The sequence below is a fragment of the Aythya ferina genome (genome assembly GCF_964211825.1).
Source record: "Aythya ferina genome assembly, chromosome: 13".
Taxonomy (NCBI): Eukaryota; Metazoa; Chordata; class Aves; order Anseriformes; family Anatidae; genus Aythya; species Aythya ferina.
This window is the reverse complement of record NC_140311.1, coordinates 18482392-18508521: the sequence shown is the minus strand read 5'-3', so window position 1 is coordinate 18508521 and position 26130 is coordinate 18482392. Positions and strand designations below refer to the sequence as shown.

General features: G+C 41.5%; 2 protein-coding genes across 2 annotated transcripts in view; one reads left to right on the top strand and one right to left on the bottom strand.

The window, feature by feature from the left end:
• The window catches only part of LOC311443726 (synaptotagmin-like protein 2), a 53997-nt gene extending 44368 nt beyond the window's left edge, over positions 1 to 9629 (bottom strand). The window contains exon 1 of the mRNA XM_084534104.1: positions 9536 to 9629. The gene's annotated coding sequence lies outside the window, so the exon portion shown is untranslated. The remainder of the gene's footprint in view (positions 1 to 9535) is intronic.
• Positions 968 to 25982, top strand: VSIG1 (V-set and immunoglobulin domain containing 1; the record flags this gene model as incomplete). The annotated part of the gene is made up of 7 exons (XM_084534122.1): positions 968 to 1016; positions 3902 to 4062; positions 16411 to 16609; positions 20119 to 20274; positions 20996 to 21115; positions 21780 to 21906; positions 23295 to 25982. 7 exons carry the CDS (start codon positions 968 to 970, stop codon positions 23476 to 23478), a joined length of 996 nt encoding a protein of 331 aa, XP_084390248.1. The 3' UTR covers positions 23479 to 25982.
• Between the last annotated feature and the right edge of the window lie 148 nt (positions 25983 to 26130).

Here is a 26130-nt window from a genome sequence, read left to right as displayed (position 1 = left end):
GCTGCAGGTGCACAGCCAGCTACTGCCATCTCAGCCCAGGTCTAGCACTAGTCTCAGCACTAGTGTCAGGCGAATGCCATGGAATAAAGACAGCAAAGCTGCCTTCCTCAAGAAGCTGAGCACCTCATGTTCCTCACGAGCCTCAGAGAATTAGAGAAGGTGTTTTAAATTCACCAAGGACAAACTAATCTACTGTAAGTTACTGCAGTTAGTCCTAACCTTCATCCACTGTTTTTTGCTAAATACATCAGGTATTAAGATTTAAATAAAAATCAATATATTCACCTTGACATTTTGTGTTAGTAGCATCCAACTTCATGCATTCAGACTGGATGAAACTAATTTTATTATCAGTTTAGAGGATAAACTGTTTTATTTTGTCTTTATTTTGGTGTGTTATCTTCCTGATGAGTTCAGTACAGAAATTTCAAGGCAATCATGAGTCCAACATAACCATTCTGTATAAAATGGTGTGAGAAATAAATTTTAAAACAGAACTGTACTAGCCAAGTATTATCTCCAGATACAAGTTTAAAAAAAATGATTGAATTAACAGGAAATAAAGATTATTCCTTATTCATACTAGGCCCGACTCCAACACTGGTAATCAGATTGACTGTTAATAGATCCACAAATACTTTGGTTGTGCTCAGCGGGAGTACTTATGAGGGCAAATACTGCTGGGCCTTGGTAAAGGTGGGAGAACTGGGGCTTCTCTGACTCAAAAGTTTAATATTAACAAAACACTCAGTTGCTCACACCCCACAAAATGGTTTCAACTGAACAATCACGCCACTAGTCGGAGAAAGGCATACATGTGATAAAGGAGAATAAAAAGCTTATTGACGTGTTGATACATAGCTGATAAGGAAAACAAAAACCCACTTGAAAAAAAAAAAAAAGCCACGGTTGAGTTTTAGTTGAAGTCAGAACCTGCATCTGGTCTCTTTTCTCTCCAAACATCAAGATGTTTGCAACGATGCTGAAGATACTTCCAATCCTAGCCACCCTTGCAGGTAAGAATAACAAACTGATTGAAATAACACTGAAGTAGAAGAACTTATTGAAATAAGAGAGCAGGTCAACGTGACTGGCAAACTGGGAAAACACTCTGGATTTATTTCTAGATGGAATGAATATTGTGGCTACAATGCCACGCTAATTTGTGGAAATCAGCAAGCTGCCCTCTGACTGGTAATAATTTTTTGCTCAAGAACGGAATTTTAGCTTTGGTAAATCAATGCTTTGCTTTACAGACAGGACGAGGCAACGAGTTCACATGTAGAGTGCTAGACTGTTTCAAGAGGAGCCAAAAGCTGAATGTGAGAAAACCTAACCTTCAAGGCTGGTTTCATCACATTTGGCTTTTTTATCTCTTCAAGATATTCCTGGGAAATGATGCCTTGGGCTCATCCCCACCATTTTTTGGGGGGTATGCTTAACTTTAAGCATGCATATAATCATTTGGGTTTCTGTGAAGTTAAGTGAGGATGTAATACTCATTGGAATCTAGGAAATATATGGTATATTAAAGATAATATATTATTCATGTTTCAAAGACAATTTATTGTGCTAAGCTTTACTTTTAATATATGCAGTAGTAGATATTTTAAGTCTAATTCTCCAGGAGGAGATGAACTGTGTCCACTAAAGAAAATGAAAGTTAGATTACGCGTTTTCTTTTCAAGATGGAATTACCTATTTTGGATGCCAAAGAAATAATTTAAATATTTGCTCCTAGTATTTCAAGGTCACCTCTCTCACGCACACAAACTCCACAGATTTTTGCCTTAGAAATTAAAAGGAATTCAGTGCTGGTACAAATACTTTGCAAAACAATGTTGTGGACTTAAGGCTAGCAGTGTGGCCGTAGCAAGGGGAACCACTGACTGAAGGTTTCTGGGGAGGCCAGCAAAATATCAGCAAACTGGTATTTATTTGTTAGCATTAAAAACTTCATGGGACTGCAATGAAAGTGGATGATTCCCAGTTAACTGCAGTCACTTTCTCTGTAGCAAGGAAATGCTCACACAGTTATATTGCTGAGTAAAAGACAGAGCAATGGTTTAACAAGAAGTTATAGTCCTGCTCACACTAGCCTTTTTTATGGGGTCACTTTTTATTAATGTGCTTTTTTCACTGAAATCAAAAGGGCTGTATGGATGAGATGGGATTATGAGTTCGAAACCATAAACAGTGAATTAAACACAAGGCAAAGCTCTCTCTAACTTCCATGATGTGGGAATAGGCTGTGCGGTTCCAGCTTATTCCATTTCCCATCAAAAGCACCATCTTAGAATTAGCAGTGGCTTTTAAAAACCTTGCTGGACAAATAAAGTTTTATAGGTTTTGGCCTTATATGTTTACTAGAACTATGCTAGTATATTTCAGCTGAATGTATTTATCCTAAACATATAACTTTATGGAAGATGGAGTCATTTCAGCTAACTTCTTGTGGAAAAGCTTGTAATATTCAAGCTGTGGCACTCCTGACTCCAGACACAGAGAGTGATGAAGGAAACACACAGAGCAGATGACTGGAAAAATTATGTTTTCAGTAGTTTGCCATTGTGTTGAAGGACCATAGCTTAATTCCAATGAAGAAGAGAAAATTAATGCACATACTTGCAAGTATTATTGTGGCAAGAAACTATAATCTTCTGGCCAACTCTAATTGTTAAAGCTGAGAACAATGAACTGAGACAGCTAAAATAACATTACATGGCTTTCATATTAGATTACAGTAAGGATTAAGCTATTGGGAACTCATAGAACAAGCAGGACTTACAGATAGCACTGGGATGCCCTCTTTCCCCAAGGCAGGATCCACACTAATTTAGGTCAGTCTGCAACCATTCCCGTGAGACTGTTCTCACATATAATGCAAATCTCGCTGTAGCTAAAGCTTGCTAGTTCTAATCCTAGCCAACACTGACATGGAAAGTGGATTATTGCCTTCTTCCTTCCACTGAATTTCTAATACTCAAGCTATCAAACAAGGAAGTCAGACTCCAAAGATTTTAGGTTGAGATAGGCTTGCCTACTGTAGGAGCTGATGGATCTGCAACATTTGCATGGTTAAAAATGCCAAAATATATTCTTTCTTAAACTATGTTTTCTCTCATGTGGGTGATAGTGATAATTTGAGCAAAATATTCTTTTGATGTTGCTGAAGGTTCTGTTTAAATTCTAAAAAGCAGCACCCTAGCCTAAGATGCACAGATATTCCATTAAGAGAAGAATATTTTGTATGTTTGCCTCTGTCACTCATACATTGGAAAAAAAACACAACTTCTGCATGGAAGCCATAAGGAACCTAAACATAAGCAAAGTAGTTAGCAAAAGGAAAATGGAGAAGGGCTGCTAGGCTCCAAACTGGGGGAACCCAACAGTGCCACTGAGTCAGAAACAGAACGTAAGAATACAAGAAGAGACAACGCTGTAGCAGATGGTGAGCCACGGATAAAGATCAGACATCTAAAGGAGTAACTGCAGAAAAGAAGGCAACAAAGGTGTAAACGAGGCCTCAGGACAGCTGTGAGCGAGAGCGTGAGGTTCAGGAGAGCACTGAGAGTGCAGAAGAAAGGTTCCGTTGAGCCGCAGGCTCTCAGTAAGAAGACAAGCCTCTGCAGGTGAGAACAGGCCTGCTTTCAGCTCTGCTTTGTCAGAATATTCTTGGTTTTAAGGGGACAGCTATTCTGGGGATTTATGTGCTTGTTAGCTTTACCCACTCCCAGCTCGTTATCATGAAAACATCCCATCAAGCCCAAGGGAAACTGCTGAAAGGAGAAGGACAGACATCTCCTTCAGGTTGTTTGGATAAAGCAGGAGCAAGGCTCTCCTGCCCTGCTCCCAGAGCTGGCCCCAGCAGGTCTCTGCTCACCGTGCTTACTGCCCACAGGTCACGCCGGCAGCGTTGTGGTGACCGTTCCTGAGAAGATAGTGAATGTCACGACGGGCGGCAATGCAACCCTCCTCTGTACGTACGCAAGTTCTCAGCCGCTGGGAAATTTCTTTATCCAGTGGAGCTTTTACAGTGCCAAAGAGAGCCAGCTGCACACCGTAAGATATTTATTTGTTATTAATTTGAAGATATGTTTAAGATGTCCTGATGTCCTTAAAGAATCTTGTTATGTTTTATAGCATTATCCTCACTAATACCTGGGGGCAGGTAACATTGGTGTTCCCACACTAAAGACAAAGGACTGAGGTGCAGTGAATTTTAGGGCAGATGTACAAAGCTACCGAGGCTCCCAATTCCTACTGCATGCCTGGGCTCTCATGGAAACTTATGAGAAGGTAGGAGAAGCATTCAGATGCTTCAACAACTTGCTCCAAGTCACACAGGAAGCGTGACGTGGAGTAAAGCTGAGGTGTCCAAAAATCACACAAGTGCTCCGGCCCCTGGACCAGCTCCCTTTTCTCTTGTCTGGCAGACACTTCCTCCTATTGTGAACGTGGTTTTCCTGGTGAGACGCCCTTGCCTATGACAATGCATTCCCCACCTCAGGGTCAAATGCGAGCTCCATTAGCGCTGCTATTGGGTGGCTCGGACGAGAGCAGTGCATAACAGACCACCAGCCCAAGTCAGCAGCAGTAGTGGGAAATCTGCCCCAGTTAACTTGGGTTAGCATTTCGCAGCATCCCGTGGGTGTCACTGCAGTAGCAGAACAATTACAGATCAAAGGCAAGTGCTCCCTGCCCTTCCTGAGACCAGCAGCTCCCCCTGCAGCAGTGCAGCGTGGTACGATGGAGTATCGGCATGGAGAGGGCAGCAGGACTGTGAGGGACACCAAGTACTAGGCAGCTGCCTGCTGTAAGCATTGCCCCAGCCCCTCACGTGGCTCTGAAGGCCTTGCAGAGCAGCCTGGACTGCCTCCAGGGAGTCAGGGATGGGATGTGCAACTTCTGTACATACCCACACTAGCAGTCAGACTACGAGAGCTACCAATGAATCCAATGTTTGGGTGTGAAATTAATCCAGCATAACATGCAGGTTCTGAGTTCCCCTTAGCTCACCCAGCAAGGTGCTGAGCAGTCAGCAATGCTTTCCTTTATAAGAAGAAATGCTGCTTAGAAGTATCACTGCATCCTTGAAGACCGTGACTTCTTTCGACACCCTAGTGTCATGCTTGGCCTTTAAGACAATCAGCCTGTTCCCCCTCCCTCCCCCCCTAGTTTTAACATTACTGCTAACATTTTTTTCCTACAAGTTCAATTTTCCTGCTCGGTGTTACACCTGAGAGCTGATGTAAACAGGTTTGACTTAGATCACTGGCACAGCCCACTCTGATGATATTCCTGTCGTGTTTAACAACTTCCTAATAACATTATATTCAGAGGTTTGCCATGGCTGATAGAGTTATACCTTCTATTCAGTTTATCAATTAGAGCAGAATTAGACTGTGTGCAATTTGCAGAACGTACAGTACTTACTACATTTGGCACTGAGCAATAGCCAGTATGCAAGCAAGAGCAATTTAACACAGGTCAGGGGAACTGCTTACCCTCCTGCTGTATGTCGTAGCTATAGATAAAGCCTCTAGCAGTGACAAGCACAAACAGTGGGCCCGTCCCAAGTTCTGACTCCAGCTAAATGACAGACTGATATATGCACACCTTTCTGACTAATTGTATGAGTAGTTGTTACTCATATCATTTGCTTTTTTCAAGTCAAAACTGTTCTTAAATAAAGAACTACTCACAAAAGGGTGGCAGCTTCACATTTCCTAAATTGTGCATAGAGTAATGTATTATAATTTTGATCCAGTATGTTGTAGCACAGACTTCAATCACTCCTTCAGGTGGGAAGTACAGCACCAAGACAGGATCGAGCCCATATTCTCCAGATTCAGTTACAGTCTCTCCATTTTACTTGCGTTAGATTTTCCTCATTGCAAGACAAAAAATGAAATACATTTTCTGATCACAACCAGGAAAAATAAGAAGATTATAGCTGAAAGTATTTCAGAGGGAGCATGGGACAGCATCAAGAGATCCAAGAGGGGAAAAACCATTTGTAAGCTGTGATGGATGATGAGAAAATATCCCCTAAGGAATGTAATCAGAACATACTGTGGGTGGTTTGGAATATGCTCCAAAAAGGAAAAGTAACTGATGCGAGGCTCCGAAATGCCAGGGAAACTTCACGGTTCAATCTCTTTAGCACTCAGTCCCGGATTTTGCAGCTCCCCCTGAATTCAGTGGGGAAGCTGTGCCTAGAAGGACTGGAAAAAATGCATCTGGTTTTCTCCCCATTTGGTACTAATTTCATGGTAAATTCACTTTCACACCACAGCACACATCCATTGGTAATGGATGATCTGCATTGTCATTAAATAAAGTCGATACAATCTAGCAAGGTGATGAGGTAGTGCTAATCCCATCCTCCTTGAGGACAGAGGCAAAACTTCCCTTCACTGCAGTGCCTGTTATCCTCAGCTCTACACTCAGCGAGGCATGGAGAAAACCCTTCCCTCTGCTGATGTATTCAGAGGGTGCATGCATGTGCAGAGCTGCAGGACTGGGGTGCTTTAATTGAACTGCTTTTAGCAACCCATTCAGCCCTGTATTATTTGGTCCCGAAGCTTTTTACTGCAACACAGTGATTCCTCAGCATTTTGAACCTATTCACAGCAAAAGTAATCGTGTTAATACAAACAGTGGTAAGAAAGGACTGTGACTGCTTGTGAAAAATACCAATTTAAAGAAGTCACACAACACAGCTGAACATGGAATCGGATTTTCAACCTGTCTAAACCCACAGCAATTTGAGGCTGCTCTTTTCATTTCGCACTGGTGAGTTTTCTGGGTTTCAGAAAGGACAGAGTGCCTGGCAGCATGTATACTTTTCACCTACAGGTTTAAACCAAAATAATCTTTGTCTCTACAAACCTGGCTTTGCCCTGGTTGCTTGGCATGCAGCTGAAGTTAAATTTCATATTTTCTTCCTAGTAGAAAGTATATGCATGGCAACGGAAGAGACTGCCAGCTTTGGCTTACGTTGTTTAAAGAATACTAAAATCAAGTCAAAAATATATTCAATATACTGTTGAGCTGACAAAAACAGCGCAATTGAACATGTTGGCACTATAGTTTACTGAATACCAGAACAGCAGCTTGCATGTTAAGTTGGATAAAATTATTAAATTTTATTATATACTTAGATTCATCTAACACATCTCAAATAAATAATGAATACTTCCTTATAATTAGCGTCTATTTTCTCCAGAAAAAAAAATATTAAAAATTATACTGTTATTAAAAAATTGCCATTTTTTCAACAATTAAATGGATAAATTTTCAGCTTCCTTTTTTTTTTTTTTTTTTTTTTTTTTTTTTTAGAGTAGAAAATGTCTGCCAAATATTTTAAAGATAGGAGACTTACAATTTTTCAGAAAGCTACAGAAAATACTTGTTATCTCACCTGCTACAATCCTAAATATTCCCAGCACCTCACTAAGTGCTCGCTGTCTTGAGGACCCTGTTATTCATGTGGCTAGTATAAAAAGAATTAACAGGGGGATATTCTCCATAACAAACATAATGAAATCTTCATCCTAATAAATAATGTGTATTTACATAGCTGGTAATACGGCCATTTCTCTCTGCAGTGGCAGCAAATAATAAAGCTAACACTGTAGTATGTTAGAATTAATTAAGGCAAATTTAGATTCTTTAGATTCAAATTAAGATTCTTTTGGCTTTTAAGATTAATGAGGCTGAGCTTTACATTATTAGATTTTAGGACATTATATATATATTAAGTATGGAGGCCATAGGTGTCCTTTTAAAAATAATGTTATTGTTTTATACTGTCATGTTACAAGTTTTGCAGTGTTCTGAGATACGTGAGCTCAGCCGCAGTTCTGTTTCGAAGGAAATCAATAAGATCAGTGTGAGGACTGGTGCCAGTGCTAATTTAACACCCTGGAGTATTCAGCCACAGATTTTACCTTGCTGCAAGCTTAGGCAGTGCTGTACATCAGTGCACAGACCCAATGCTTCCCAGCGCTTGCTTTGTGAAGCTGGCTGGCGTGCTTTGCTGTTTGTTGTGGTGTTTTCATATCCTGTTCCCCTTCGCCACAATGCTGGTGCAGGTGCTCAGCAGCTAAAAGCCATGGCAGTTACACGGGTGGGGAGGAGATGCCACAAACAGCCGGTTGCTCGCAGACACTGCGATGAGGAGGAAGGCAGCAAACAGGGGAAAGGCAGGTGTTCGCTGGGCTGGTTTGAAGACAGTGTAGGTATATGTAGTGAGGAATATTAAACTTTTCTCTAATTGGAGCCTAATTCTGCTCCTATCCTGAGAAGTTCCACCAGTGGAAGTAATTCTCTTTATTTGAACTAAATACTGTAAATGTCAACTAATGGAAAACGTGAAGTTATGTGTATTTTTACTTTTTTTTTACTTTTTTTTTTTTTTTTGGCCTTTTTCGCCCTAGCAATATGTCTTTTTAATGATGAATTTTATTTTTAAATAGCTGCTCCCAGCCAAGGATCTTGAGAAATTTCCAACTACCCAACTCTCTGTACTTTACCAATAGACAAACTGAGGCAAAAACTACTTATTCAGCTCACCCAGAGTAACAGAATATATCTCAGCCTTATCTGCTTCCTAAGGTAGACTCACAGCTCCTGCTAAGATCTACATCTGTGCTTCATTTTATGCTCTGAGTCACTCGGCTGACCTCAGTATAAAGCACCTAAATAAATGTTTGAAAAACTGAAGCTTTCTGTTGACTCTGCACAGGCGAGGCTGCAGCCTGGCAAACCTAAATCCAAGTCCTGAACCCAACCAGCACCACACCTCGAGCCTCCAGCCTAGGCCACCCACAGTTAAAGCAAGTGAAATTATCAGAGACACTGCGTGGCTACCCAAGATATGCTCACTGCAGTATTATTGATGAAATTTTGAGTTAACTAGAGGAGTAAAGGAAAGGAATGGCTGTTGTTTGCAAGAGATGCTGGGTGAATTATTGATACGCCTCTCATGGAATAGTTCTCTTAAAAAAACCTAACTTGAAATACTTGCAAATGATGACATTAACACTGCTTTGGCAAAACTGCTGATGGATGATAGTGAGGGAAGGAGTGTAGCAGCCTGTAGCAATGGTATCTTCCATTTATTCTGTATATTGGCTTTCATCCCGAGGGAGCTCTGCATTTTTCTCCTATCTGTGCTACCAAGGAAGTGTCATTTAGCAGCAAGGGGCAAGACTAGGTCCTGAGAGCCCACCACACATGCTTCCAGTCACAGATGCCTGAGGTCGTGTGCTGCAGGGGCTGTCAGTGCTGCAGGGGACGCTGGCTTGGAGCACAGCAGCCCAATCCAGCCCCCAAGTGAAGACAAGCCTCTGCAAAGCACTGCCTGGAGCACTACAGATAACTTACTGGAAGGGGCCTCTCTGATACATGAGCATTTTGTTTTGCCTAAGGGTGATGTTTTTAAAACCAAGTCTTATCTAACACTTCAGTGACCCTGCAGGCACCAAAAAACACAGCTTCATTTAATGGCAGAAAGCAAAGGCAATACCTCCAGTGAAGGGAAGACAGACCCTGCTGTCAGTGCAGTCAGAGCAATTCCTGGATGCCACTAGGGTTGCTGTTGGCTGCTTGTGGTTCTCTCTGGTGCTGGGGTGACAGTCTGCAGAGAGAAGGTCAAATAAACTGGCATGCTTATGCAGACAACAGAGCAAAAAAGAGAGTGGCGACAAGTAGAAAAAGATCAGGTTGTAACTTACGTGTTTGGAGCCAGTAGGACACTTAGTTTGCCTAATTTTAGGTAGAACTCAGCAATAAGATGGTATTGCATCCCACTCTGTTACTCAGGGCTTAAGACATCTGCACAACGTGCTGAGCATGAGGCACCCTGCCCTTGTGAACAGCACCACTGCCTTCAGGGGAGTTGTGTAGAGAACAGGCTCTTGGACTTTGGGGGCACATTTCCAGTCTCATTTAACTCTCAGACCAGCCCATTTTTACTCAAATACAGCACTCCCCGTGTCACGGTATTCTGAGTATGGATGAAAAGTCAGTCAGTCATTGTCAAAAGATGGTGTATGTGACAGATGCACGGGGAAGATGTAGCTGGAGATACAAGGTAAGAAACAAACAAACAAACAAACAAAAACCAAACAATCTTAACAACGACATAAAAAGAGCTAAATAGCTTCTGCTAGATTTATACTGCTATAAAACTTGTAATTATGTTCTGGGTTAAAATCCTAAAACCAGCACATGGCTGAGATGAGCTCAATCAGATGCATCACTCAGAGCTTTTACCTCACGCTAATTTTTACTGCATTTTCCTCTATCAGAATTATTCTGGAAGTAGCTGTTGCTTTATTCCCACAGCTATTCAAGTGGCTGAACTAGTAACTGATCCTTCGAGAATATTCTACCCAAAGAGTATCTGAATAGCACGTCCACACACCAGGAGCCTCTGGGCTGAATGTGAGCAAGGCTGAATAGCCCAGATTTGGGGCTAGATATTTACAGAGAGAAAAAATATTCCTCCTCAATCCCCCCTCTAGAACGTGACATTTTGGGCTGTGACGTACAGAGGAACCCAAAGCTGCCTGCTGAACCGGCCTCCTCTCAGCCATCAGCTGGCCGGTGTCCCAGCCAGAATTCCTTCCAAACCCTCTTTGAGTGGGATTCCCGTCTCACCGTGAAGTACAGGGTGCAGCCCAAAGCAAATTGAGGTCTGATAACTGCCAAAGGCACTGAGAAAGCATGTTTGTGCTTGATACGCTGTAGAAATTACTCACTAATAGTTCAGCCACAAGAATGACACTGTGAGAACATGAAAGAAATGATCCTCCAAAGCATTTTGCGCCAGTTAAAGCTGCGGAGTGATTAATTCTCTAAAGGCTTCTGACTCCATCCCTTTCTTCTACCAATGTGCAATTGTGACAAGAGGTTTCCAGTCATCCTCGGTTACCCATGACAAAAATCCCAGTAATGTAGGGCAGAATATCCCTGCTGCAGTCTGGCAGATCAAAGTTCCATTAAAAATGTGTAGAAAGCAGCTGTGGATGAGCAAATGCTTTTGGGGCCAGGCTCAGTCACATGGCACACGTCAACGAAACCAACGCACATGTGAGCATTTGCCTGCTTATCTAGCAAGCTCAGAATCTGCGCCTTGGGCTTTAATTAACACTTGGAGAGTGCAGCATTTGCTCTCTGATTAGACGGTAAGATGCTTAAGGGAAAGATGAATACATTTTTTTCCCTGGTTATTTTATAAATTCTGTCTGTACTCAGAATTCAGAAAGAGATGATGATACCTATCTGCTGAAGTTGTTAACATCTCCTTTTGCACTTATTGGTGAGAAAGAGACTTCAACAGTTCTTTTTATGGTAGCCTGAGAAAATGACAAAGAGAAAATGATAGAACAACACGCTGCTGGGGTCGGAATGCCTCCGAGTGCCTGAGCTTTACAGCTCTCCAGGCAAGGGCTGTGAATCAGAATGAGATGCTGAATACATCAGCCTAGAGAAACGTCATCAGACAGGATGCTTCAGCTTTGCATCTGCTGGTGGGAGAAAGCGAGATGGGCTGGGGGAGGGAAGATAGGTATTAGACAGGAAGCCATGTCCTGGTTCTGCCTCACCGTCAGGACGTCAAGGCTACTGTGCAGATTAAGTGGCATGTTTTGTAACACATCTTCAAGTACATCTGCTTTTACAAGTTTGACACCCAGATGCACTAGGCAAAACAGCAATGTGGTGTGATGGCAGCAGGGGATGGCAGGAACACTGACCTGGACTGAGTCCATCCAAAGCCATTTGAAAGACGCACATTTACACTAATTCTAGCATCTATTTGTCCAGCCCCAAGAAGGGAAAGGAAGCAGATGGAGGCACGTTTCTTCTAATTTTCTGCCTGTTTTTTCACAAGTGTGCTCTACCCCCCAAGGAACAAGATTGCTCTATGGGAGATGCTGCATAAAAAAACCTGTAGATGGGTTTTTCCTTTTCTGCCAGATATCTGGCAGCCTTCGAAAACCCTCAACACAGCTTTGCCAACTGCTTCCTCTTCAGGTGAGCACTTTCCTTACCATCACACAAGAAGGGGAACAGCCTTCCCACAAGTCAGGTGAAGGTAGAAAAGGATGTGTGATTTCATGTACCAGATCCTTCTGAATTCACGACACAAATGACCTTGCCTCCAGCATCGAGGTTACCAAGATTTTCTTCCAAACTAGCATGACCATTCCCACTTTCTTCCCTGTTCTGTTTGTAACCCATATTCGCTGAACAGGTACACAAATAGTTCAACTGCCTTGGAGCGCTATGAGACCAAATCCTCTTGGTTGTAGCAGACACTGAGACTCTGGAGACACAGAGTAACCATGCCATTGGCATAGAAAGCCAGGAGGGATGACTGCTGACACTGCTGGGCGTTAAGCAAACCCTCGCCCACAAGTTAGAGAACAAACTGCAATCCTTTCCAAGGCCAAGGAGAGACTTTCTGGACAGCTTTTAACTGTTTTGCAGAAACTGCTGTTTCAGACTGTGGAGTTATTAGGGACAGCATTTTTAGGAGTGATAATCTCACTTTTTTTTTTTTTTTTTTTTTTTTTTGTCAGTTATTTGATTAGTCATCTGAGGCAGCTGCTCCCTTGAAATGTGAAAAGGCATCATTATATAAAAACTTGCATGAGCAAACAAGCTGGTAATTAGAAGTAGCAACCATTACTACATCCACGGTATTGTTTTTCCACTGGTAAATCATCAACTTCACTATAGCTGCTCATGGTTTGCTTGAGGACATTAAGTGCTTATTTTTACAGAGAACACAGCAGATTTCTTGGGTACTTTTTACATTCAAGATACTGGACTTTAAACATATTTATCACGCTGATTTAAAAAGGCCTCTGGCAAGGGACTGCCATTGACTACATTTATACTTTTCCCATGTAGACATTTTAAGGACATTTCAGGTGAAATGGAAAGAAATGTCAATGAGATGCATACTTGTGGGAAGGGATATCAGCTGTCAGATGCCAAAAAAAAAAAAAAAAGAAAAAAAAAAAAAAAAAAGAAAAAAAGAAGCTTTCTCTATCTTCCACAGAAAAAAAGTTTTTGACTTTTGAAATGGCATAGATACATTTTTGCAAATATTTTCCTATCTTTTTTTTTTGGAAAGGCATAAACATGATGTTTTTAAGGACAATATACAAACTTTTTATACAAGGGTTTAAAATATTAATTTTGAGTGTATTGTTTAAAATGGGCTACAAATTCGCAGCCAATTAACTGAAACATGTTCCTCTTAAATGAAATTTCCTGTGTACACAACCCATTCATACCTCTGGGACAAGATATACACTCGGTAATTAATCACAACATTACTCAGCCTTTTTGGTGTTTACCACCTTCCCTCAGGCAATGAACTCCACAGCTAGTGAGATAAGCATCATACAGGAGCAAAAGAGAGAAAGGACAGGAGCCTGCAGGGGAACCAAGTGCATTTCCTTAAGCTGCTCAACTGTGTTTATATATTCATAGTTCAAACAACAACAAAAATACTAAAAGATTCAGTTTAAATCCACGAAGAGAAGAAATATTCTCTGCTGTGCTGACACCTGCCTCAGATTTAACAGTGTACACAAAATATTTCCTCTGTGTCCATCCAGAAAGGAAGAAAGAGCACTGGGGATTAATTTCGCAGTGTATCATATGAGGGCTTAGATGCGTAATTCACCCTGACATCAGATGAACTACATCACACTCACAGGGAGCACTTGCTCCTCTGTGTTGTTTACTGTCATGCTCTGACTGCATTTACAACTCGCAGTGCCAGACCTGTTTCCCAGGAGCATGTGCTGTAGCTGAGCTGGCACACAGCAGGCATAAATCCCAAATGGCTCTGAGGTAGGCTAAAGAGAATTTAGACCTTTTTTCAATAGTGAAGCCCTAGGAAAGAATACAATGGACCTATCTCTCCTCTCACACTGCTGCAAATCAGGCAGTACTTCATATAAGACATTGTGCAACTGAATTTCACATTAGTATGAAGCTGATGGAAGCTCCTGCCCTTACCCTACTCAAATGACCATCACACTACCAACAAAGAGGAGGCACAAATCCATCACTGCTGTGATCTATAGAGGAATATCTGTTTAAGAGAAGCCTGAGGTCAGAATTCACAGGTTCTGTAACTTCAGACTCTTGAACTGAGCAGTGTATAACGTTATGTTATTGCTTGTACTACAATAAGTAGAGAATGAAAGAAGTGCAGCCAATAGCTTTTTTTAATTACAGGTATATCAGTTTTATATTAGCAAAGCAGAAAGCCACTTTTAAACCTGATGGGCTTGCATGCAAAAAATGGAAGCTGGAGAGTCTCTCCAGCAGTCTTGCAGACTGCTAACAAAGCCCACGCTGTGCTAACATTAAAGCTGTTATCCTTCCTCACTGTAACACCAGTTTCCCACGTGCTGGCAGCACACGTAGTAGCTTTGGTACTCAGAGCCCTGCATCAATTGTACCTGGTGTTTGCAATCCTGGGGCAGGGACAGATCAAGCCTGGCTGGAAAGCAGACAAAACTGCACTTGAGATGGGGCCAAGCTGCAGTACCGGGGCTGCTGGTGCTGTACAGCCTTGTGTTTTGACCTTCATTTCAAAGCTTTATCACTGCATACACCAGCTATGTTCAGGCAGTTTTGGGGTGTAGCTTGCCTTAAGCTAATAAAGGCATTGAGATAACATTGCTTAAAGATTTCAGTCAACACTGTATCAGGGTGGATAAATAGAATTAAGAATAAATATTCTTAATTCAAAAGGCAATCAGTTGATCTGCAAAGTAAAGCAAATTATACTCCTTGCCTGGGGATTTGCAGTGTCCCTACAGGCAGGAAGCTTTGACAAAAAAGAACTTTTGATATTAGTCAGGCGTGAATGGCATTTTACACCAGTCTGTGAAACTTTTTCCTACAAGCATTTTCCAACTATTTCTATTAAAAACATGTTGTCGGGTCCAACTTCAATAAATACATTTACAGTGCTGATTCCAGAATACTGTCAGTGGGACAAATGTTAGATCCATTTGGGCGCCAAACTGTAATTCTGTACGGTTACCACTCATCACTGTGAGAAAATGGTTTATGGATTGTGCTGCAGCCACTCCATTTGCCTAGGAAATGGTGTTTGTGCACTGGGGAGCATACTGCTTATCCCAAACACTGCCACTTATATATAATACTATTAGTAACATCTGACAGAAGTAATTAACGTTCCATAGTCTTTCACATTAGCTTTGTTCTTCCAGATCTAGATTTCCCAGTAGAGTTAGACAGGACAGCATGCACGTACTCCTTGAGAACTATTATATTCACCCCAAAGCAGATGAAGTATTCACAGCTCAAGGCCCAAGTCTCAAACTACCAACCAGTCTCCATAATGAACACAATTTATCCTTCTGTTCAGCCAACGAGTTTGGGCTTATAAGCTTGTGAGGCCAACTCTGTTCCCAGAGTGCTCTTAAGTACAATTCATGCTACTGAAATCAGTGAAATCCATCAATGTTAAACAGCTAATTTTAATTTAAATGCTGCATTCCTTAGAGACATTTTTGCTTACCATGCCTTTAATTCTGCAGAAGTTTACTACTGTATAGTAAAAGGGGAACTTCTTGGTCCCAAACAGGTATGACTTCAAGCACTGAAGCCAACAGCTGTTCTTGACTTCCATCTACGCTATAAACTCAAAAGAAAAAAGAAAAAAAAATAAAAAATAAAGAACAAGATAGTTCATGACACTGGCTCTGATCTTGATCACACAAACAAGAACAACATAGTTGCTCTAACTGCACGTGTGATGATTCTGCTGGTGTTCTTGCACTGCACTATTATTGCTTCCAAATTCACGGCAGACAGATCAGGCACCTTGTTTGCTTAGACCTATGTCACGTGGATTCACTTCAGTTCTCTGTTTGCTAGCTTCTATATTTGGAAAGCTCTGCAGCCACCCCCTTTTTGCAGTGACAAATCCATTCCTGTCATAATCTTCTACTAAGCTGCATATTAATAATATCATAAATGATCAGTGCTTCAATTAGTGCCACTATTAATTGCACATAACTTAGCATTTGTACACAGATTTGTCATACGATGGTCAATGATCTTAAGTCTGTGACTGAAGGACCTACAAAAAATAGCTACTGTCCATTTATACAACGAAAAAAATCCCTGTCCTGAAAAGCTTGTCATCTAAGAACCATTAGAAATGTACATGCAAATGTACCACATGTTTATCTCTGTTTTCTTGGGGAAAGGTGCAAGAAAGGGGGTGACCTTGCTTCACTTAATCAAAAATCAACCATAATCCAGTTACAAGCAGCAAACAAAGTGGCAGTAAGATCTTTTGTTCTGAAACTAACAATGGATTTTCTACCACAGATCTATTATTATTCAGGAGGACAGTCATACTCCTATGGAGAGTTTAAGAACAGGATCACAGCTGCAACAGGTCCAGGGAACGCATCGATAACAATCTCCAACATGCAGCCCTCTGACACTGGTTCCTACACCTGTGAAGTTTTCAGCCCACTGAATGATGCTGGCCAGAGCCAAAAATCAGTGATTGTCAATGTGCTGGGTAAGTGCCTTTCCTCTGTACTGCTGTACTGTAGTTTTCCTGCCCTATTACAAAAAAAAAATCACGCCTCAAAATAAGCAGCAGCAGAGGGAATGACGGGGCTGTGATGAACAAGGCCTGTGATGCAGAAAGAAGGGCTCACTTGTGTACTGACGCAAAGCTTTTCTCCGAGGGCTTTGAAGGCAGGTAGAGCTTGTGGTGCCATCTAGCTTCCAGACGAAGCAGACCTGGCCTGATACCACTCAGCTGCTACACTTGCTTGACCTACAGCAAAATCTCATGGTCCCCCGAGAGGCCTTCAGATTTACTTCGTACTCTCGAAAAGCTACCTGATTTAAGCAGGTAGCTGGAATTATCCAAGTTCACTAGATTGTTCGTGTTGGAAAAAGAATGATACTATTTGATTAGTATCATCAAAGACGAGCCGGCGGGGAAGAAGACCAGCCTGGCTGAACAGAGAATTGTGGCTTGGGCTTAGGAGAAAAAAGAGGGTTTATAATCTTTGGAAAAGAGGGCAGGCCACTAGGGAGGACTATAAGGATGTTGCGAGGCTGTGCAGGGACAAAATTAGAAAGGTCAAAGCTCATCTGGAGTTCAATCGGCTACTGCCGTTAAAGATAACAAAAAATGTTTTTATAAATACATCAACACAAAAAGGAGGACTAAGGAGAATCTCCATCCTTTACTGGATGCGGGGGGAAACTTAGTTACAAGAGATGAGGAAAAGGTGGAGGTGCTTAATGCCTTCTTCTCCTCAGTCTTTAGCGGCAATATCGGTTGTTCTCTGAATACTCAGTACCCTGAGCTGGTGGAAGAGGATGGGGAGCAGGATGTGGCCCTCACTATTCATGAAGAAATGTTTGGTGACCTGCTACGGCACTTGGATGTGCACAAGTTGATGGGGCCGGATGGGATCCACCTGAGGGTACTGAGAGAACTGGCAGAGGAGCTGGCCAAGCCACTATCCATCATTTATCAACAGTCTTGGCTATCGGGGGAGGTCCCAGTTGACTGGCGGCTAGCAAACGTGACGCCCATCTACAAGAAGGGCCGGAAGGCAGACCCGGGGAACTATAGGCCTGTCAGTTTGACCTCAGTGCCAGGGAAGCTCATGGAGCAGATTATCTTGAGAGTCATCACGCGGCACTTGCAGGGCCACTTCAGGCCCAGTCAGCATGGGTTTATGAAAGGCAGGTCCTGCTTGACGAACCTGATCTCCTTCTATGACAAAGTGATGCACTGGGTGGATGAGGGAAAGGCTGTGGATGTGGTCTACCTTGACTTCAGCAAGGCTTTTGACACTGTTTCCCACAGCATTCTCCTCAAGAAACTGGCTGCTCATGGCTTGGACTGGCGCACGCTTCGTTGGGTTAGAAACTGGCTGGATAGCCGGGCCCAAAGAGTCGTGGTGAATGGAGCCAAGTCCAGTTGGAGGCCAGTCACTAGTGGCGTTCCCCAGGGCTTGGTGCTGGGGCCGGTCCTCTTTAATATCTTCATCGATGATCTGGACGAGGGCATCGAGTGCACCCTCAGTAAGTTCGCAGATGACACCAAGTTAGGTGCGTGTGTCGATCTGCTTGAGGGTAGGAAAGCTCTGCAGGAGGATCTGGATAGGCTGCACCGATGGGCTGAGGTCAACTGCATGAAGTTCAACAAGGCCAAGTGCCGGGTCCTGCACCTGGGGCGCAATAACCCCAAGCAGAGCTACAGGCTGGGAGATGAGTGGTTGGAGAGCTGCCAGGCAGAGAAGGACCTGGGAGTGATGGTGGATAGTCGGCTGAATATGAGCCAGCAGTGTGCTCAGGTGGCCAAGAAGGCCAACAGCATCCTGGCTTGTATCAGAAGCAGTGTGGCCAGCAGGGCTAGGGAGGTGATCGTCCCCCTGTACTCGGCTCTGGTGAGGTCACACCTCGAGTACTGTGTTCAGTTTTGGGCCCCTCGCTACAAGAAGGACATGGAGGTGCTCGAGAGAGTCCAGAGAAGGGCAACAAAGCTGGTGAGAGGTCTGGAGAACAAGTTCTACGAGGAGCGGCTGAGGGAGCTGGGCTTGTTCAGCCTGGAGAAGAGGAGGCTCAGGGGCGACCTTATCGCTCTCTGCAGGTACCTTAAAGGAGGCTGTAGCGAGGTGGGGGTTGGTCTGTTCTCCCACGTGCCTGGTGACAGGACGAGGGGGAATGGGCTTAAGTTGCGCCACGGGAGGTTTAGGTTGGATGTTAGGAAGAACTTCTTTACTGAAAGGGTTGTGAGGCATTGGAACAGGCTGCCCAGGGAAGTGGTGGAGTCACCATCCCTGGAAGTCTTTAAAAGACGTTTAGACGTAGAGCTTAGGGATATGGTTTAGTGGGGACTGTTAGTGTTAGGTCAGAGGTTGGACTCAATGATCTTGAGGTCTCTTCCAACCTAGAAATTCTGTGATTCTGTGATCAAAATAAAAAGCCCTTCTAATTGTAAATGACAACTTCTCTGTGAAGCCGTTACTTTTAAGCATAACCCAGGCCCAGCAAAGACCAAAATTTCAGAAAGAAGTAAAAAAGAGTGGAATGACATTTACTTCCTAGTAAGTCAAAAGTTTGTACTAACCCCATCTAACCATTGCTTTTGTACTGAGAACGCATGCCTGGTCAGAGGTACAAATCAAACCCTTATGAAGGAGATTGCAGTATCATTTGCCCGTCTTCCGTGTACAGGACAAAGACATGTAAATTCATTTCCTGAAAGTCACATTTTTCACAGTACAATTATTAATTCTCATTTAAAATCCCCCAAAGAGTAAATCTTGGAGCAGATAAGGGAAGAGACTGTACTTTTCCCATGAAAACTAACTTATGCACATAAACTTTGGCTGTGTTCATTGCCAGTATAGTCCTAGTGATGGTACTCCAAAAAACCACAACAGCATGCCTAGACATAGGAAATGAAAAATAATAGCTGTAAGCAGAAGCAAAATCTTCAGTGTACAAAGTAGGGAAACTACCAAACTTTTTTTGTTGTTGTTGTTTTTTGTTTTTGTTTTTTTTTTTTTTCTTTTCTCTTTTATTTTCTCCACATAACTATAGTTGATTTGTTTATTCCACAACTGCAAGATACTGAAGAATCAGGCCTTGACTCTCTCTTTTTATGTGGAAAAGCTCCAATGCCCTGAAGGAAAGATGGGAAAGATGCTGCTATGTGGCAGAAAATGCTAGAGAATGTATAGTGGCTGGTCCAGTATAAGTAACTGATAGTTGCCATCAATGCCTAACATCTCACCATCCCTGTAATAGTATTTATTTAGCATGCAAAGAAAGAAAAGATAATAAAAATGTATCCTAGGCCACGTGTATATATTTAGTATTACTGAAGTCTTTACAGGAGAGCCTTTGGTCAGATGCACAAACAAGACTATGCTCTCTGACAGAAATCTGTAACTGTGGTTTTATTCTTTACTACAGCAGCACAGAAACAGACCCCAGTGTGGAAGCCTGCAGCCCTGGGTGTGAACTCATGTCTCTGTTCTTGTTCTTTTACAGTCAAACCATCAAAGCCTTTCTGCAAAATAGAAGGAACGCCAGAGAAAGGCCATCTAATCTACCTCTTATGCAAATGTGAAGAGGGATTGCCTCACCCTACCTACCACTGGTACAAAGTAGACGACAGTACCCTCACGCCTGTGACTGAGCAATTTAGTACGTAACTACAGGACTGCCATACCATGCTCAACAGCCAGAGTGCCGTAGTACCAGCTAGGATTTCAAACACTTTGCATCACATAGGGCAGTTAAAACTTACCCTCCTCTTCTGACGTTCAGTATCACAAATTCATATTTTTACACACTCAAATTGGCTGTCACAAAGAGCTATTTTTTTCTTATTGTTAAAAAAACTTCATGTTTGTTTGTTTGTTTTAATAAAAACTGTGGCACATTAAAGTCTTGTCTATACCATTACTTTAAATGTAAACAATGTTAAAATGGGAGAAATATTAATACCTTTACATCTTCCTTCCTTTGGAATTTTGAGTGAACTTACATTCAAATTAAGGCAATTTTTCATTCAGTTGCTAAGAAATCCATCCTGAACATCTTCAGTACCTGTTAGCTTTTCATTTATGAAATTACAATGACAATAGTATCAGTGCTGGTGAAACATTAGACAGACTTACTTATAGAGTATGGGCATACTACTCATCTTCTAATATGTTCCTACAGAATCCTCTGTAGTAATTGTCAAAGAAGGTAAATGTTTTGGATTTAAAGAATACATATATATAAAGAATGAAAGAATAATGGGAAAACCCTTTAGCTTGTACTGTTTTTCTTAAAAGCTCTCACTAATACCAACTAAAGAAAATCATTTCCCTCTAAAGTATACGAATGTTCATCTGTACCTGTTCTCTGTTTGCCACAGATCCAAACACTGGCATTCTTTACATTGGCAACCTCACTACCTTTGAAACAGGATATTACCGCTGTATAGCCAGCAATGTCATGGGGAACAGTACCTGTGAGCTTGACCTAACTTCAATGCGTAAGTGAAAATAATCCCTTATATGATCTATGACATACTCTTTGAAGGAAAATGCTGTAATATCTTTGAAACAGATTTTATTTTTTTTTGGAAATGCAGGCAGTAGTCAACCGTATCTGTTTGCAGATTTTTCATGTAAACAGTAACATTTAACAAGAGCCAAGTGTATGTTGTATAAGCAATCATGAGATATGTCCCTGAAATGAGTACTCAATTACTCAGTGGTCTATAAAATGAAAATGGCAGGTCAGAGCTAGCAGCTGTGCTGAAGTGGAAATAGGTTTTTAGGGTTCACAAACAATCAGATCATGCAGCTGAGCAACAGAGATAAAGGCAACCTCAATTTCAGATTTTGTTTGCAAGGATTGAAGAACAAAGGCTTTCAACTATGGCCAATGTTAACAACCCAGTATTTCCCTTAGCCGGTCATAAACATGGGGCTTGTTGTGAGTAGGGTGCTAACTGTTAAGAAAGAAGGCAGAAAAGGTCATAAAAGCCCAGTTCTATTTTTTCCTAGAGTATCTTTGGCCTCTCTCCTGGAAAAACATACTTAGTTTTTTAGGTCTTTGAACTGAATGCCTTCTTTCTGGTAAAGGATCCTCCACTAAAGTTGTATGGGATTTTGCTGGATTAATACTTAAATTTAATTTTTTTTCCTTTCTAGATTCAGACAGTGCTATTGTTGCTGGAGCATTAATTGGAGCAATTGTGGCAGCTGTTATCATTTGTGTTATCATCTGGGTCTTAACCAAGAAAGCAAAGAAAAAGAAGTCATCAAGTAATGAAATGCAGTAAGAATTCCTTTGTTTGCTTGATTTTAAGACAATTGTTTCTGTAAAGCACTGCTGATAAACCAGAGCTAAAGTAAAACATAAACACTGTAAACATTTATAGAAGAGTAAATAATACAAGGCTTGAGAAAACTTCTGAAGTGGGAGTATTTGCTTTTGTGTGACTTTCAGGCTGTTGCACTTGTAATATGGTTGGTCATTACCCTCTTCCTTATGTTTACATGCAGCTACTACCAAGCAATACCTAAAATATAGGTTGGAAAAACAGTGCTTTGTATTTAAAAGTTTATGGTGGTTGTTAATAACAGGTGGATGAAGTCAAAAAAGTATAGCAGCTAAGGGTTTCTCTCAGAGAATCGACTACTAGACATGACAAAGGGCTATGGGACACATGCTTGGGATACTCTAACGTATCTCAAATGTCTGGAGCCACTAAGGCTTAGGCAAAGAATGGAGCCCAGAATGTCCATTTTGATCCTGCTTTGGAAATGTCTTTTTTTTTTTTTTTTTTTTTTTTTTCCTGTGCTTTGGTTGCTCATTTCTCTCCTAAATCGCCAAATCTTCAGGGTATCATCTCATATGCTACACAGTCAGCCCCATGATGTTTAACGTTTAATTAATACATGCAGCTGAGCCAGAAAAGATTGTCATGTCATCTGGACACTGCCCCGTAGCAGAGGTCTAAAACTTCCTGATGGGCATTACTGCTAATCCAGGCCAGTGGCCCCTCATGCACGATTTCTGCTTTGAATTGATGTAGCTTTAACTTCTGATTAAGTGCTTGGACCCTAATAAACCTCACTAATAAACCTTACTACCTTGAATTAACCCACTAGTATTTGATACTTTTTTACATGTTAAAGTACTTAAATATTGGGAGTTGATTTATTATTGTTTTGATAAGGGAAATGGAATTCATACCTATTACTAAAAATATTTTTCTAGATATCAGCCTTTTCATAGCTCTTTTCTGACTGTACCTTATGTTCATGTATTCGAATGGGACACCAGATCTGCATGCAATTTCCCTGAAAGCTCACACCAACCAGTTTATTTTGCTATCCCTTTTCAGACACTGTCCAACACTACTCAGTTTCCCATTCTGCTTTAATGAGCTGGCATTTAAACATACTAAAACCCACCTTTTTTTTTTTTTTCTAATAAAATCACTTAAACCAGTGATACTGATCAGTCTTATTATCCACCACTGTCAATCTCTGTCTTAACAGTGATTTTGTACCTTCTCAGGTGCTCTCATAACAGAGTCCTAATAATATGGGGGTTAATGTTCAGATGACAAAACTACGAAGATATGTTCTTTTGAAAGACTCTAGTGTAGATGGGATTTCAATACGTGAAATTACAATCCTAATCCTGTCTCCCTGCAGAGTAATGGCTCAGAAACAATCCAATGCAGAGTATGTTCAGGTACCGAATGAAGAAAACATACCTGCAACCACAGTTCCATCAAGCAACATGACAAACGAATACCCCAGTGTTGATGAAACAGCAGCTTCTGGAACACCTGAAAATGATGAGAAGCAAGACGTGGAAAAAGAAGAAACAGCCTAGAGTTTATTTCAACAGTTTTCCTTGTCAGCTTTGGAGCCCATTATAAAAAAAAATAACAAAAAAGAGAATTTGTTGTTGAATTAACATAGCATTGGGACTTAAATCTACATTTGTATTGGGAAACATTGGGCTGGAGATTGAAAAGGATGCTACACCTGCACTTTGTGAGTAGCAGATTGGGCCTTTAAGTTAACCAAATTTCACATGTATTTATAGCTAGATAATAAACATAAAAAAGTACCATCCGCAGTTATACAATCTATTCTACAAAATTAATTAGAAAATGGTGTCAAGCATTGAAGAAAATATGCCGTTCCTGTCAGCTATCAGTAATGCTGTATGTGTCATACAGTTCTGAACCACAGAAGCCTTCTCTGTGAAGTGTTGGCCAACCTCATGTCTCCTGTGGACCAAGAACTACCATCATGGCCAGTACACTGCAATGTTTAAAGGATCTGATTTTGCACTTCAGAACTAAAAACATGTTTCATCAATTTCATCAGAGCGCAGAAACAGATTTAAAGACCTGAACCAATGAAATCTTGTGTCTGAATTCCACTTAAAGTTACAAAACCAAAACAGTCCTGGAAACATTTACCCTGCTGCTGCCTAACATGGTACACCCTTTGTTAACCACAACCTTCTGACTTTAGAGTTCCCAAGACATCAGCATTCCGGAGCTGGGTGTTTCAGCAGTTTGGGTTCCCAGTTTAATGGAATTAGCAGTTGGGTGCCCAGTTCGAACCTCAACTGATTAGTTTCTAGGTAACAGGTGCTGGCAATCTAAATCCTTTACAAGGCTTGTAATAACAGGCAATCAGAGTATCAGATTCCTCACAAAAAGCAGATGTTTCTGCTTTCAAAACTTTGAAACGATCACTGCCAACTATGTAACACATCAGCCTGAACTGCTTCCTTTTCCTGAGATGATGTAAATCTATTTCCAGGCAGCTGCCCTACCCTCAAAGTGACAACCTCATGCTACTTTTCTGCTGGTCGCTCTAGCCCAGTGTAACTTTGACCATTTTCTATAGGTGAAAGCTTCAGGAGGAAAGGTAAACAGTGGGTCCACAACAGCCAACAGCTGAGCAACGAGATCCAAGAGAGGAAGAGGAAAAGGCAATTGATCCATATACACTGATCACTAAACACCTGTCTAGTGCAGCAGACAGACTCTTCTCTCAGGGCCCAGTTTCTAAAGACAAGCAATCCTTCTTAAAAAAGGCAAAGATAGTTGAAGAAAGTTCTTCAAAAGGGCAAAGATACCTGCTTTCAGAAGAGCTGAAGGACAACGGGGTTCAGGCTCAGGTCTGTTCAGGAACCAGACACAGCCTCAGCAGCTCCCTAAGACCTACATGAGGCAGATACTCACTGACCTAAGGAGACACCACTTCCAATCTTGTGCACTGCAGAGAAAACTGTCTGACCTGGGGATCTGGAATGTTTTGGTATTTAAGTCTTCTATAAGATCTACTATTTCTCCTTTGGTGACTGTTTCTAGCCTGTGAAAGTTACCGGTATATAACATTGTTTTAGCTAAAAGCTGCTCATGCTGGACCACAAGGATCAAACTCTTACTAGTGCCAATGCTGCTGCATCCTGTCAGCGGGTCACTGTTCTCTCTCCAAAATATCCAAGGCAAACATTAAGTCATGACAAGTGATTTACAGGCTTGACAAGCGACAGTACGAGCTTCTTCTTAGGCAAGCATCTTTTGTTGAATCAGGTGGCGATTTTACTGAGCAAAATCTGCAAACTCTGACCATGCAGTCTAGGTGTAGAAGCTAAAGGAAAATTTCTTATATTCTCACCGATAGTTTTATGAGCATGGTCAGTAATAGCAAGAGGAGAGCACATACAGCCTTCTCCTGTTTGGGTGCCATTTCTCACCACAGGTGTTTCCTAATGAAAAAATTCAAATGTACTGTTGGCCCAAGGGAGCCTATAACTTGGCTGAGAGTGGCATTAACTTGACATAATTTCTTCTGCAACACTCCTAGGCATTCTTTTACCCTTCATAGAAGAATATACACAGCTCCTCATGGCACTGCTTTATTTGCATTAATTCTAAAGTAATCTCCTGTATATATGCCAACTGCATTTTATTTACTGCAATGCTCTTCCAGATTTCAGGTGTCTGCAACAGCACTCTCATTGTTATATGGAAGGACTACATTAAGTGGTCACTGTCATTGGGTTTTAATCTTTCCTTAATCTCAACTCCAGAAGCTTCTCTGCATCTATTTCTTATATAACTTCTAAGATTACGGGCTTATTCTGGTGAAGTTGTAATTGCATCATACAGCTAACAAAATGTTCCTAGACTACCCCAGGTCTTACATGTGCTAAAAACCAAGAGATTGATCATGTTGATGCTTTTATACATTCAATTGTTCTGTTCATTTTTATAAGTTCTCTCTTACTTCTAACCACCAGTTTGTTCTTAAAAAAAAAAAAAAAAAAAAAAAAAAAAAAAAACACAACAAAAACAGAACACCGACCCACCCCCCAAAAAAAAGCAGAACAGACTGCTGGAGGTGAAGATGAAGGTAAAGGAAAATACCTAAAACATTTATTCAGAATTTCCTAACATTCTGAGATATTTTTGTAAGCCTTCTGACAGATGTTCATCCTCAGTATGAAGATTCTCGC